This window comes from Rhamphochromis longiceps, linkage group LG5, assembly GCF_057381845.1.
Source record: "Rhamphochromis longiceps isolate RC_006_pf linkage group LG5, R_longiceps_female_GT1.1, whole genome shotgun sequence".
NCBI classification, from domain to species: Eukaryota; Metazoa; Chordata; class Actinopteri; order Cichliformes; family Cichlidae; genus Rhamphochromis; species Rhamphochromis longiceps.
In genome coordinates this window covers 8089669-8105822 of record NC_140561.1, presented here as the reverse complement: position 1 = coordinate 8105822, position 16154 = coordinate 8089669, and the positions used below count along the sequence as shown (strand labels likewise).

At 39.9% G+C, this 16154-nt stretch overlaps 1 protein-coding gene across 1 annotated transcript in view; it reads left to right on the top strand.

Moving 5' to 3' along the window:
• The window catches only part of LOC146669152 (integrin alpha-5-like), a 54282-nt gene that overhangs the window by 14660 nt on the left and 23468 nt on the right, over positions 1-16154 (top strand). The window contains exons 11-18 of the mRNA XM_085405611.1: positions 2244-2296; positions 4057-4265; positions 5783-5974; positions 6067-6112; positions 6190-6303; positions 9310-9365; positions 9868-10025; positions 14090-14227. Coding sequence (XP_085261737.1) covers positions 2244-2296; positions 4057-4265; positions 5783-5974; positions 6067-6112; positions 6190-6303; positions 9310-9365; positions 9868-10025; positions 14090-14227 — 966 coding nt within the window. The remainder of the gene's footprint in view (positions 1-2243; positions 2297-4056; positions 4266-5782; positions 5975-6066; positions 6113-6189; positions 6304-9309; positions 9366-9867; positions 10026-14089; positions 14228-16154) is intronic.

Below are 16154 nucleotides of genomic sequence, written 5' to 3'. Positions count from 1 at the left end.
CCTTTACTATCATTAAAATACTATTTATCAATTCTCTAGTGGTGAAAAAGCTGAAGGGTGGTGATGAGTCATTTGTAGAGGGCATTCAGAAGCCCCTTCCTTTGACCTCGAATGTAAATATGAGTACATGTTTCATTTACATCCAGAATAAATTTTCCTTCTGTGTTTATTGTATTTGCTTAAAAATGTAGGTTAAAACCAGTAAATGAAAAGGACAATTTTTGTCACACATTTTGGTTTTATTAATTTAGCTAAATTTGAATCTTGTCCCTGAACTCTGACACTGAATTGACTTTAGGGTGGGGTCACAGACAAACTGTAGAAGGGGAACAGAAACGAAAAACTCTTTCCCTGTACAAACTGTCGTGTGACACAAAGGTAACGGTATTGCTTGAGTTGTGACATACCAGTTACGTCATTAGGCTTTGCTGATGCGAGAGCATGTGACACCTGGACTCATGGTAAAGCATATGGCTAATCGTGCGTTTATGTTTGTGCGGCGCAGCCTGGGAGGTCATCAGTAAGTGCTCAGAGGTGTCCATCTGAGGGTGGAGGGCACCGGATAAACTGTCAGGTCATAGTGAGAGTGATCTGGTGTAAACTCCCGGCTAATGAGGCTCCTCTCTCTGTTGCTGGTCTCTCTATGGGTGCTCAGACTGTGATGTAGAGATCAGCTGTGAAAACACACCAGAAAGCCTTTCTCCAAGAGGTCGTGTTGCTTTGCTGTTGAAAACGACAGTGTCGGTCGCTTGGACGCAAAGTTGCAGAGCGGTACAGCGTCACATGTACAAATGCAAAGTGGGTGTAGGTTAAATTGTAGGCTCTACATACGTAGATTCAATGAAGAAGTTTAAATTAAACTTCAGAGTTAGCAGTTTGACTGCGTTGCTCATTAACCTTTGGTCACTAACCTTGTCTGCTTTTGGTGTTCCACTTTGTTCATCAGCCACAGCTTCTTTGGTGAAGGGCAATTATAAACTACCATTAGCATTCAGGTTAGGGCAGCTTTAATGAATGGGTAAAAAAAAAAGGCTCTTAATTAAAGACAGACAATGCTACATTTACATCACCATCATTTGTTTGTGGACTTCATATTTAAAAGCTTTTGCTTCAGCTTTATGGCAAACCCTACCAAGCTGGTTAGCAAGCTGTGCCCATAAACTGTAGGGTTGCAATGTCTCAATGCATGCATCCAGGTAGGCAAATCCCAAAAGGTTGATTCTGTTCATCTGGATGTAGCTACATCCAGATGAACAGAATCAACCTTTTTGGATGTAGGGTTGCAATGCACACAGACACTGGTGTGTCGAATTTTTCTCACCAAGACTGGAGATCAAACATTTTGGACTGTTTCACAGTTTGTTTGTTTTTTAGCTGATTTCAATTTAAAAAATACTGCAAAAGGCACGAGCAGCACAAATGTGTGAATATTTTAACATGTTTGGCACTGCTGTATTGGTTTGATTTTTGCCACTTTGTTACAGAACTTTGTGGCCTGGTCCTCATCTCTACAAACCTGACGCAGTTTGTAGAGCTATTAAAGGAACCCCAGACGTTGTGGCTGATGACTGAAAAGCCATCAGTGGTTGACTTTTCCTAGCTTGCTGTTCTCACCACAGCTCACCAGACCTCAGAAGAACATTACCAGAGCACTTGATTTTGTTTTCTTGGACTTTAAGTGTAGGGCAAAACAGTAATGCCAGAGTTTTACATTGCTGCATTAGAACTTTATCCTGAGCCTCAGTGATTTATGTTAAGAGCTGCTTTGCATGTGCACAACGGGAAAGCAATCCTAGTATTCAGTGTTGTTTTTCACAAAGGTTTCAAGTGTTGGAAACCCTTCAGTGACGCTATACTACAAATCACTTTGAAATCAGAGTCAAACGAGGATGTAACGTGACCCTTATTTATCATACATGCTCATACATGGCATGAAATTAAACCGGAAAGCCCAAGTCCCACAAGCATTTTCTTTGGGTGTGCTTTAAAGGAGTTGTAGTTATCAATTCTCAGACCCCCTACCTCAACTCGAACTTACAGGAGCGTCAACACTGAACCCCATGAAAAGAGAGAAGAGGAGACCCCAGGGGATTGTGGGATTGAGAGAGAAAAAGAAAGCTTCTGGGGGTGGTGGTGGAAAGATAAAAAGGAAACGTAGAGAGAGAAAATGAAAGAAAAGAAAGGGATCTGTGCGCTGTGGTATGATTACAGGCTAACTGGGTCTTGTTTGTAATGCATTCCAGATGGGGTCCTACTTTGGCTACGCAGTGGCAACCACTGACATCAACAGCGACGGGTAAGCGACTGTCATGGTGGCACAAAATATCAGCAGTGAGTGATGAAATGGGAGAGATACGATCAGCTAAAACAAGAAACTAAAAACAATTGAAACAGAGGTCAACAGTGTGACTTTTGGACATTTCCCACAGTGGTTCAATTACTCATGCTTTCTAATGTGTCATTAAAATTTCCCCCCGAGAGTATTCTTGTTCTGTGCAATGAGTTTTTTTGCCATTCTCACTTCCTCACTCCCTTCTTCTTTTAGAATTTCAACATTTACTAGTAGAAGAGTCACAATGTAGCAAGTTAAACCCTGAGAACGTTCTAAAGCTCACACCCTTCTTTGTTCCGCTCTACACTTTCAGTCATGATGTCACATACAGTGTTAACCTCACTCAAAGGACTCAACACACTGTACAGTATCTGTGTAGAATAAGAGGCTTTTCCAGAATGTTAATGTTACTGGAAGTCACAGTGAAAGGGCAGTTAGGCCATATTTAGCAACTGTAGTGTGACATAGTGCTAAATGAAACTGAATACAACAGGCATTTAAATCAAATCTATGGTTGGACTGTGAGAGAAGTAGTCGTGGCTTAGCGAGAAAGCTCAAATGTAAATGTAGTGGCAGACTTTATTATTTCCAGATGAAATCCACACACGCAAAAATCAGCTATCTGTGCTAGCTAACAGTCAGTGCAGTTTTATATGAGTTGCCCTTTTAGCTAGTCACCGCAAATCACATTTGATTACGTTAATCTCAAGCTGAGTCACAATGCTGCAAACTCCTAAATTTACATAAGAGGGAAAAAGAGGATTACATTTTGAAATGAAAAAATGCATTTTTTCATTTCATTGTGTGTTAAAAGCAAATACTAAAAGGGGAGCACCTAAAATCATTCTCTGATTATGTGGCTTTGACTCAAATTAAACTCTTTGTATCTTATTGTCTGTGTTAATATCCTAATTTTCTCATCCTGTCCTCATTTAACCCTGTGAAGCCAAGTGTGCTTTTCCTCTGAAAACCCCCCAAATTCCACAACATCTTTTAAACAACTGCAATTACAAAAAATATCGGATGTAGCAAATATGATGCAAATTAAAACTCATACATTACAACAAGTTTCTTTCTTTAAATTTAAAAAAACAATGGATTTTCTGGTAATTAATTTATGTACAAGGGTAACTATTGTTACTCTTTTCTAAACTGAGTGGTTTCTGTCAGACCTGCTTCCAGAACAAAATTATTGGGGTGCATCAGACGTTAATCAGGGTGATCTCTGCCTATACAGTTTACTGGTCATCAAAACAACTCTTTATTGATATACAGGGTGGAGAAGAGGGTTGCATTGACAATCCAACACAATGGGCAGCACATTGAACACATTTTATAAGTGGTCAGAAACTTGTAAATAACTCATGAAAGAATAAAGTTATGTTGAAACCAAGCACACCATTGTTTTTCTTGTGACATTACCAATAAGTTTGATGTGTCACATGGCCCTCTTCCAATTGAAAAAACAAAAGTTGTATCCAAGATGGCCGACTTCTAAATGGCCACCATGGTCACCACCCATCTTGAGCAGTTTGCCCCCTCACATATACTAATGTGCCACAAACAGGACTTTAATATCACCAACCATTCCCATTTTATTACGGTGTATCCATATAAATGGCCCACCCTGTATATTGAGGTGTCATTGAGGGTACAGGGTCTTCCTGTTGTCTTCATGGGGAAAGAATAAAGCTTCATAATTTGCTTTTTGCCCATAACTCCAGTCTGGATGACCTGGTGGTGGGAGCGCCGCTGTTCATGCATCGGGGGTCTAACGGGCGTCTGGAGGAGTTGGGAAAAGTGTATGTGTATCTACAGAGGGGTCCTCTGGAGCTGGAACCAAGTCAGTCTCACCTCCTGGGTCTTCAGGCCTTCAGCCGGTTTGGCACCTCTCTGGCCCCGTTGGGTGACCTCAACCAAGATGGTTTCAATGGTAAATTTGCATCATAGAGAATGTGCTGAACATAGACCAGAACGAGACAAAATAACTCAGTTGTTACACTATAGGTCATAACCCCATTTCTGAACATACTTTACTATAACTTATGTAATTCTATTGGAAAATCCACCCATTGTCTTAACCATTTACACAGCTTAGGGGTGCAGGGAAACTGGAGCCTGGTGTAGAGGGAGAGTTAAACCCTTGACAAGTTTCCAGTTCATTATACCATTAACACATACAGTAGATACAGACAGCCTCACAGGCGCATTGTTGAACCTAACATGCACGTCTTTGGACTGTGGGAGGAAACTAGTGCATCTGGAGAAAAAGGAAGGCTTTTTTTAAATTTGAGGCATCATTCACCACCATGCCACCTTTTCTTTTGAGACCACGTTAGTTAAAGTAAGATTATTTTTCCATCTGGAGTCATTTATTTTCAGATGCATGGCTCTGTTCTTGTTCCTCCCTGAAATTCCAGGCATACGTGATGGGAGAGCTGCAGAAACAGAAAAGGCCTAACTGACAAAAGACATAACCTTGATTAAGTCAGAAATAGCATGAAATTGATAATCTGGGGTAAAGGTGGGTTGCAAAGGAAACAGGATCAATGCTAAAGCACCCTTAAAGGAGCCACTATATGAGATTTTGGCAATATGACATGAGAGTGTAGTGTAGTGGTTTTCTTGGCAAGCAGAAGGTTCCTGGTTCAGTTCTAACTAGAGACACAAAAGCCTTTGGCGTTGTCAAATATAAATGAAAATGTTTCTGAAACAAAACCTGCAGAGCTACTTGCTGTGGTGAAGCCTTTAGCCAAAAGTGGCCCTCTTGTGTGCAATTAAGAAGTGTACCAGCTCAACTGTCTGTGGGCTGGCAGATTAGCAGATCTGTTGGGAGTGCTGGCTGAGGTGAACTTTGTTGCCTACCAGAAATAATACTGCACTCAGTTTGTTTTTTTAGATTTGGTTTCTGTCCCATGAAGTAGTTTCTTTCATACAGATCTGCATTCAAGTGTCCATTTGTCTAATGAGTTTCTTCTTTGGTTGTTTCATGCTATAAAAAGATAGAGAAAAGGGTGAAAAGTGCCAATCATATAAACAGGGAAAAGCAAATCCTCACATTTGCGCAGCATAAAGAGCCAAATGTTTTGTTTGTTTATTTCCTACATGACTGAGTCAGTATAAGGGAAAGGGTGTAGTGACTGATTTCATGTTTCAGCACTCGTTTAAACGGCCTCAGATGCTTTTCCAAATGTGAATGATAACTTGGCTGAGCTAACAGACACACTGACAGAGTCTACACTTCATTCATTCAAGATTCAGCCAAAGTCTAACAATGTAAATAACCAATAAACACAGCAAATGACTGAAGTCTGCTCCTTGAAAAACAACTGTCAGTCCTAGAACAATTGTTCTTCATTATTTTGTTGTTGAAGGAATATAAGTGCGTTGTGCTGCCTTGCATAATAATATACATGTAGTTAACAAAGTCTTGTTGCTGTTTACGATCAGACGTGGCTATCGGCTGTCCGTACGGAGGAGACGACCAGCAGGGGTCGGTTTTCATCTACAACGGTCATGTTGGAGGACTGAAGGACACCCCCACTCAGATGCTCTCGGGCCAGTGGGCTTTCAGCTCTTTCCCGGCCAGTTTTGGCTTTACTGTGCGAGGCAACAGAGATCTAGATCAAAACGGGTACCCAGGTATTGCAGAAAAGGCTCCAACAGATCTCTATCAACGCTTCTTCTTTGTTTCATTTCATTTATTGATTTAAGTCACTTTCCTCTTCTCGCAGACCTGATTGTCGGTGCTTTTGGGGTAGATAAAGCTGTCCTCTACAGGTATGTTTAAACTTTTAGTAACGTAATCACAATCATGCAGACCATTCTACTCATTCTTGTCTCGTGTCTGCAATCAGAGCTCGGCCAATGGTGAACGCCAGCGCGTCTCTCACAGTACAGCCGACCATGTTCAACCAGGAGGAGAAGCACTGCATGCTGACCACAGGGAATAAAAGTCTTTCTGTGTCTTGGTAAGGTATTTTCCTGTTCAGAGTTCGAAACATATGCTTATTAATAGGTGGATTATACACAGTGTGATCGAGCCTTTGGCACTCACCGCTGTAGTGGAAGTTTCTTTAATGGTCTACCAAAAAAGTTTAAGAGCAACTCAAGAGTTCTCTGAGGTTATGGAGCATCTCCTAAATTATGTAACACACATCTTAGTCAGTACTTTACCTCAAGAGAATGTCAAATGACTTCATGTTTGCCAGTTTCCTCCTCTGAACACAGAGTATTCTTAGAATCAGTGGAAAAACAAGGAGTAAAATTCTCCCAGCTTTCAGTCCCAATAAAGCTCTTTCCACAAGTTCACTTTAACCATCGGATTCAGTGTGGAACCTTTAAATGCTGTTGTGGGGTGTTTGCCAAGCTGCCTGGTGTCTTTGTATCTGACTCTGATGTTGATACAAGCGAGTCTTGTTTTCATGCTTATTGCTGTATTTTTTGCTGCCGTGGAAACAAAACGGAAACAGAGGGAGAGAGGAGAAGATGGGGAGGTGGGAGAAAGGTGGAGTAGCTACATGGAGGAATGAAAAGAGAGTTGGGAAGGAGACGGAGGCTTTGAAAAGGTTGGAAAAGGCTTGTAAGTTTTATGGAATGAATGAACACGATGTTCATTCATGTACGTGTGTGCATTTCAAAGCTAGAGCTCCTAAAAGGGACCTTTCATGTGTTTCCATAGTTACAACAGCTAATATTAAACATGACAAGAATTTTTACTTTTCACTTAAATTCCCTCAGTTTTATGTGTTATAATTCTGAGGAATAAAGCTCAGGTGTCTGAGGTGTTAGACTGTAGCTCTTTTTGCTCTTGGTTCTGCACAAGGCATTTTATATTTTAAGGTAAGGACCCTACGATAATACAGAGACAACCCCAACAATCAGACAATCCCCTATGAGCAAACACATGGTGACAGTGGGAAGGAAAAACTCCTTTTTAACAGGAAGAAACCTTCAGCAGAACTAGGCTCAGGGAGGAGCGGGGCCATCTGCTGCGACTGGTTGGGGGTTGCAGTGAAAGACTTTAGAGTAAGCAGTGGGAGTAGGATTGTAGAACGTGGTGATGTTGCATATCAGCTGGTCATGTGTCCAGCTGAGATGAATTGTGCCTAACCATGTCTGTGAGGGTGAAGTCAAACATAACCCAAACTTACAAATCACAAGTTTGCCTAGAGAGGATAAATAAATCTGTGTACAATCAGAGGAGAAGTAGATCTCACGAAATGACAAAACTCCTGAAAACATCTGAAGAACGTGATCCAGCGAGATGCCAAGCAGCTCCCAGGTGTCGCCAAACAGATTTACACAGCTTGTTTCCTGTGCTTTTATGTGCACCATTCAAGCACATAGTGTAATTGTTAAGTGCTGACTTTGTGTTATTATTCCAGCACATTTAGAGTCAGTGTTTACTTTGGTTTAAATGCAAGTAAATGGCCAAGGATGGCTGGAATTAATTTAGAATCAGATCAAACTGACAACATTTTCGTATCTAATTGAAAGCTGTCTGGGGATGTTGCATAAACATAGACTGGAGCATTCCAGTGTTTTATTCTGATCTCTACCAATCTGCCACCCCTGCTGACTGCAGGAGCGGAGCAGTGGATCTTCTTGTTTTAACTGGTTAATCCAACCATCCATTTCCCTCTGTGAGCATCATTTCCCATCACACCTTCTGCTTTGTCCAGTATAATGTTACAGTCACGGTACACAGAAAATCTACCGTATTTCAGTTCTACGGTTATATAGTGAGGTAATAATAACAAACATCTTGTACTTAGCAGGTTCTAAAGTTAGGCAAATATAAAAGCAAAACAACAACACTAAACTATTTTATTATTATTTTTTTTTAAAAAAAAAAGCTCAAATGCAGTGTGTAAAAACTTAAATCCACCTGTGTCTAGAGCCACCTTTAGCAGCAATAACTTTAGGTAATCATTTTCCGTATGACCTAGTTTCGCATCATTGTGGTGGAATCTTTGCCCACTCTACTTTACAATGTTGCTTCAGTTCATTGAGGTTTGCGGGCATCTGTTTATGTGCAGTTCTCTTAAGGTCCTACCACACCATCTTGGCCAGTTTGAGGTCTGGACTTTGAGTGGACCACTGTAACACCTTGACTCTCTTCTTTTTCAGCCGTTCTGTTGTAGATTTGCTGCTGTGCTTGCGATCGTTGATCGTTCCATGACCCGATTTTGGCCAGACTTTGGTTGTCAGACAGACGGCCTCACATTTGACTCTAGAATACTTTGGTGTACAGACTAGTTCATGCTCAACTCAACAATGTGCTTGGTGGTGCTGCAGTTCTATGAGATGTTCTCTATAAATGTGGTGCTGTGCATTATGACCAAACATCTTCTCATGGTTCATCTGAGGTTGAATTTTCCTAATTTTAAGACCTGCTAAGAATCAGATAAGTTTTTTTAAATTATTGCTTAATACATACAATCCTAAACTTTAAGAGAGGGAGTACTTTCTGTCATCAGATTACTTTCTGCAGAATTTGGTCTTCAGAAGGTTGCAAACAGTCTTAGACTGAATTTGGCCCTTCTAATCTGTATCTGAATTTATTGCACAGCATCAATTTAGATACACTGGTTCTCACACTTTTTCTGCTATTTCTCATTTAAGAAGCACAATACTAGATTTTTTTAATGAATTATTAACAATTAAAAATGATACAGTTTGATTTTGACTTAGGATAAGCACAGGTAGCATCAAAGGACCCTTTTATTTGGTCTCCGTAAGAGAAGAACCATAATTATTCACTTTATTTACTGAACAGCTGCCTGATAGAGGCATACTGTAGATGCTTAATGCACACTGTCTTAGTGCAGGGAAAAAACCCCAAAACAATAAATCTATGAATAGGGGATACTTTCTGAGGAAGACAGAGCTACGGCTCAAATAAAGTCAAGACATCCCTGCTAGCTCTGCATGCTAATTTTTAAAAAATATTTGTGTCTGTCTTAAACCTCCAGCGTCAGCATCACTTTCTGCCTGCTGGCTAATGGGAAGCACCTCCCCTCTCATCTAGGTGAGGCACACACACACACACACACACACACACACACACACACACACACACGCACACACGCACACACAAACGCACAGATGGTCCCCATTACCTTGCTTTCTTTGTGCAGCCACAAGTATGCTAGCCCTCACTGTGGTCAATTTGGCAGTTAAGATCAAGATAAAAGAACAATCGTGTAAACACGGGGTAACTTGGTGGGCTCCGGCAGTTTAGAAAAGTGCGTGTGTGTTTATTTGAAGTGAGTGGGTGTGTATTGTCTCTGTTCTCTGCATAGTTGTTGTCATGTGGTCTGCAGCAATGCTCTCTATGTTTCTGTACAGAGAACAAAATAGCACACAAAGGCTGTTTGCCATAATAATATTTACTCCTGCATATGTGTGTGTTTGCATGTGGCCAGGCAAACACAGACGGCTGAGCACATATGCGTTCGTGTATGTGCTTTGCACCAATTGGCATATTTGTGTGAAACATAGATGTGTGTGTCATACATTTTTTTTTTAAGGCTTCGTGGCAGAGGTGCAGTTGGACAGTGGGAAGCAGAAGCAGAAGGAGTCTATCAGGAGGACTCTGTTCCTGGACAGCCAGCAGCCCAGCCTAGTGAAGACCTTTAACCTCACCAACAGAAAGCCCCTGTGTCACAACAGCAATATCTATCTGCGGGTCAGTCACACAAGCTGTGTTTGCACCTTGAGGTCAAGCAGTTTGAGCGAATGTTTTCCATTTGATTTTTTTTAGCAAACCTTTTGTTTTGGTCAGGTAGAATTTATTTATCTAGTCAAACTAGAGAAGATATAGGACTTCTCCTATTTTTTTTCCTAGTCCCCCTTGTGACTAGGAAAAATTGCCCAATGATTCCACTGAATGCTTTTGAGGGGAAATAGCTGCAAACCAACTGGTCGCCTAGAGGTTGAACATACAATACCCTCAGTTACTGGGTAGCCACTTTTCATGTCAAAGGAATTGCACAGGAAGCAACCTGTCTCCAAACTGTTGTGGTCTGATTGCAATCACGTTCAGGTTCTCCATTGGCAAAGGCTTGCAAATAACATGTTGCAGTTGCAGTCTGCACTGCACAGATCTCTTTGTAATAGGGTACTTCACTTAACTGGTTACATTCCTGTATAAAAGAGACGTTTCTGAGCGCCCATGTCATTATTTCTGGAGAAAAGTCTTCATTTCTGTTTCAAAGTAGTTAATGTGAAGTTCTGCTTAATATGAATTTCTGTATATGTAGATGATAACAGATTTACAAGATGGGAAAGTATTTCTGATTTTTACCATATTTGTATTTATTTTTTTTATTTGACCTTTATTTATACAGGCAGTCCCACTGAGACTCAAGGTCTCATTTACAAGAGAGACCTGTTTCAGACAAACATATTAAAATTACGACAACAAAGAATAGCCTAATGTTTACACAGTCATTTCAAAAAGAGGAACAAGTTCCCATAGTGATGATTTTACAAGGTAATTTTTTCATTTTTTTAAATCTGCAACTGAGAGAGCTGCGAGTCCTTCTGTAATGCATCCAATGAGGACTGGGCAGAAAACGAGAATGCCTTCTTTCCAAGTTCTGTAAGAGTCTGATAAATAAGAGGGGAGTAAACCACAAATAGATTTATAGATAAAATTATACCAATGAGCCATCCTGTGTAAGGCCAGTGGGAAGCAGTCAGCCAGAGAACAGAAAGTACAGTGATGTGTTAAAGGTTTACAACCAGTTAGAAATCTTAGTGCCCCGTGATATCATGATATCATGTAAATTATATCATGTTATCCAGGAGGGGTAAAAAGGTGGTAGCAACGAGCCTTTTCCCTGCCGTGAAAGAGAAACACGATCGATTTTGGGAATATAAATAACTGTAACTCATCATATTATCACAGTTTGTGAGTAAACGCCAACTTCAGTTGCAAACTGATAACCGACTTACTCAATCTTAAAACTGTTTTATCACCGTAGCACAACTGACTGCTAATGTTCACAGAGCTGCTGTTCATCAGCAACAAGACTGCAAGTTCTTTGTACTCTGTCACAATAGTTTTGGTTGTGCTGCTGTGTCCAGCCACTGTGTGACTGTAACATGAGGTGCTCCTCAATGAATAAGAAATGAATGAAGCTAAATAATTAGCATGGTTGCTTATAAAGCATTCATAACTTGATTTGGAGCCTCTGAAAAGTACAAAAATGCAGTGAAATACACCCATGAACCGAATAATTCAGCAACAAAAACTTAATTTTTATTCTGTGACAACAATATAAAGCAAGAAAGACCTCAAGCTCTTTCTCTTACCTTTCTGAATCTTTCTCTTGAGTCTCATTCTAGTTTCTCATCAAATACAACTAGTTCAGATGGTCATCTGGAGCTTTGGCGCATGCCGTTCCCCTGATCTCTTTCACCACATTTCCTGTCAATTTGTACCACAAAAAAAGAGGGAGAGAAAAAAATGACACGTGTTTTATGACAACCACTAGTAAGATTACTGATCAGTATTTCTTATGCATGTACGTACTGAAAGTTGGTACCATAGTTAACATATAAAAAACATTAAAAAAGGACAACATATCTAACAAAAGTTAACATAAACAGTGAATCTGAATCATTCATGAGCTTTGCAGATCTTTTGTAAGGAATGAAAAACATTTAATAATTTAAAGGCTAAAAGATATGTAAATTGCATTTTGGTGAGGAGATATTGGCTATAATGATAAGTACACCCAGCAATTTTCAGATATAAACACACGCAGGGACAGAAATGTACTTTCAGGCAGAACTATGATAATAAGCCTGCAAATAGTCGCTCATATTTCATGCTGTCATCTGGGCAGGAGAACAAGCACATATCATTTACAAACATGAAAGTAATTGTGCAAACAGCCCTTATTCTTCAGACCAACCATTTCATAAGTATGCTTTTAATAATTTTTGCAAATTTTCTACTTCTTAATGTTTGGAAACGACTCCAGCCCTGCTGCTTTTCATTGGAGCCGTCTAATCAGAGACTGGTTTGCACCTGCAGAACCAGGTGAATGCACTTAACTTTCGGCTAATACCGAGGTTGAAGTCATTTCCTAATAACAGGGTTTGAAATTGCTGTTTGAAGTGCTACGTGAGGTGAAACTGCTTCAGTACCAATCCTCTCATCACTTAGTGGTGACCTGATCAAAGATTGTGCCTGACAAAGGCGCTTATGTCATACGTGTGGATGTTCACTGTTAGATATAATGAGCAGAGCACTTTGGTCTCTGACAGGATAAGAGACCAGAGTAGAAACTGACAAACATGCACTCATGTCAGTCAGCACTTATCTGTCTGTGTACTCTGTACTCTTTCTTTAAAAGAGCCACATCATTGTGTTTATGCAAAGGGAATTCAGGCAACATGTTATTAACTTTAAACACACTCAGGCCATTTTAAAGGTAATATTACTTTAAAAACTAACTTGTTATATCACTGCTGTTATAATATCAAAATCCCTTTCAATTTAGCTTAGCAATTTGGGTCAGTTCATCAGTTGTGTGCATTATAACCTCTGGTTTTATTGACTTTACCTCAGTGCATAATAAGTTGATATTGCCAGCCTCTCCTTTAACCCCTTAACCAGAAACAAACCAATTTGTTGTTCTCTGATCAACAGTTTTGGGGCTCAATCACAGTTGTACCTTTGTCCTACACATAGCTTTGCTGACTGATTTTTCATACAAAGAGCTGAAGTGAAACCAAGTGATAAAAATAGGTGCACTGAAAGCCACTTTTCTGTGTGTTTCATGCCGTTTTAATTTTAATTCTTTGTGGGGGTTTTTCATGCTTCTTGCTTCATCCACCTTTCAAAATCAAAATTAAAATCATCCACTTATAGACACCATCAACCACATCAAGCTGTTGGTCATTTGAATGACTGCATATGTTGTATACCCAGAATCCTTCACAATAAGCGAATACAGGTTTGAATCCCCCATTAGCCAAACTAAAAGCTAGCTAACAGTATCACTGGTATTTTGTTAGCTAACCTAAAAGCTAGCTAGCAGTAGCACTGGTATTTTTTTCCTTCTCAGCACAAGTTTTGTGGAGTTTAGCTTGCAGGGAGTTATTGTAAATGTCAGGTAAAGATCCTTAACTTACATATATCCTATAAATACTCTAAAAGAAGTAAAAAAAACAATCAATCTGCATCTACTAAAACTGATTTCACTCACACAATTTATGTTTTTGCATAGTGCCAATTCAGAACAACAGTTGCCTCAAAGTGCTTTATACTATAAGTCTTATAGTATAAGATAACCAACAGTCCGACTGACAATCCCTTATGAGCAAGAACTTGGTGATGGTGGGAAAGAAGAACTCCCATTCAACAGGAAAAGACACTTCGGCATAACCAGGTACAGGGAAGGTCGGCTGTTTGAGGCAAATGTTTGGGGGTCAAGGGAAAGAGGAAAAAATGAGAGAATAGCAAGACTGAGAGCAAAAGAACTTGAGCCTGTAGCAGTATAATTAAGGGATGGTTCAGTCATCAGATCCATGGGACTGGTTCACTAAGGAGACGGGTGTGCTAAGAAGTCAGAGTGAGCCACACCAGACATTAGTTACTACAATGAAAAAGTAATGTAGGCCAGTTTTTGCTGTAAAATCTGTTCTTATTTTCAGAAATCGCACTTGGTAGCTTTCTTTTATTTAAATATACAGATTTCTCAGCTTCTAATGCAGTTGTTTCTTTCTCTCTTTCAGCCTGAGGAAGAATTTCGGGATAAACTATCCCCCATTTACATCAGCCTTAATTTCAGTTTGGATCCACAGGCCCCGCTAGACCAACATGGCCTCAGACCTATCCTCAATTACGAGACAGAACAGCTCATAAAGCAGAAGGTATGTACATCATCTAATGATAGGATAATGCAAAACGCTGTGACAATACACTGTTGTATGCATGTAGAAACAGATGCAGGGATGGTAGAGTTAAACAAGCAGTTTGAAGATGTTGCCTATTATTATTATTATTAATAATAATAATAATAATAATAATAATAATAATAATAATGTTATTCTCGCAATTAAAAGCCGAAATGCTACAGTTTGGTGGTGCCAGTAGCGCCTGTAAAGCACAACATCAGGCATTTTAAGCAAAACAGCAAATACAAATCAAAACCTGTTTAAACCCTCTGTTGCTAATGCGAGTATTAGGAATTGGTCATTGAGATAAAGTATTTCTTCAGGTCTCATTAAACCACTTCAGAAGAAAGTGGGCAACATAAACCACATATATCTGATTGCAGCTGTGCTGTAGGGAAGTGGGTGTGTCATGCATAGGGTTAAAGTTAGTGTAATGGTGAGGGTGGTGGTGTCATGAACTTGGTTTGCAAGGCTGCAGCTGGATGCTTCTACAGCAAGCTGTGGAGCAATTTTATGGCGGATTACAGTTTCTCCATATCCTGCACTATTAAAAAGGCGAGAGGAGCCTCAGCTTACCCAAAATTATTGGTGACAATAATTTTAGTGCAGTTTCTTTGAAAACACTGGATTTTTAATGATTACTTCAGCAAAGACATTGCCTTACAATTCAACCATCTTTCTAAAATGAAACCCGTGTTGTGGTCTGGAAGTTATCTGACTGTCTGCTGGACACCTTTCCCGGACTTTCTAGCATGTGGTGTTGGTTACTAGGACCACTTCCTGAGTTAACTAGCCATTGTGCAGAGGATTGTATGTGCTCCTGCCATTAACAGCACGATACAAAAAGTATATCATTTACTTATGGATAAACAAATGCACTACCAGCACCCTCCTTCCTAATTTAACCTTACCAAAACCTTCCCAAACATGATGGTCGAGCCTCACCTGTGCACATTTATTTAAATCTTGCAATGAAAGCTTCAGTGGAGATCGTATGCTTCATGTGTGCCGCATATTTACTTGCAAAGTCTGTTTTTTGCACTTTGTTTTTGTGAACATGGCATCTGTCCCACCTATTTTCTCCTCTTTTTCTGTCAGCTTTGTAGAGTGAACGACCCAAAGGAAGGATGCAAAGCAGACTGATAAGAAAAAATTAACCTTGAAGTCTGGCTTAAAAGCAAAAACACCAAATTTAGCACACAGCAGAAATCCAAGAGTTCCAGGAAAAACTGAAAGAGCAAGAGGGAAGATAGACAGATGCTTAGAGGGACTATGTGTCTGTCTGTGGGGAAGGACAGAACTATATATACACACTGAGGACTAACTGGGAATTGAAAACAAGACAAAAAGTAATCAAGACAATCACAGGGGAGGAAGTTAAACTGAAAGCAAGACACACGAGACGACTAGTTATCAAGTAAATTAGGAAAAAGAACTCAGCTAAATACAGAGACAAGGAAACTATCAGTAGGAAGACATGAAGGCTAACTTAAAGAGAACAAGCAAACTATAAGTACATCACAAAACTGAAAGGCACTACAAGAATAAGAATAAACAAGGCCGGGACCCAAAATAAAGGCAATGCAAGAAACTTCAAATACTAGAATAAACAAAACCCCAAACTCAGGTGTATTAACTATGGATACAAACTCAACCATGTGATGCATCCCAGGGGTTCATAACATTTCCCTTTTCTGCTGTGTCTTGGATGCATTTTTAACGTAACCCTTTGAAAACTGTCTTTGAAGTCTAAAGTCTCTGAGGATAAGAAGTGTGTGCTTCTGTAAAAGTGTAGAGTCTGTCTGTACTGTATATCACATTACCACACCAAAATCCTAGACCACACCACTTATATGGCCACACGCCGTGCTTCTTAGGGTTTAACCAGATGGTCGCCACAAAT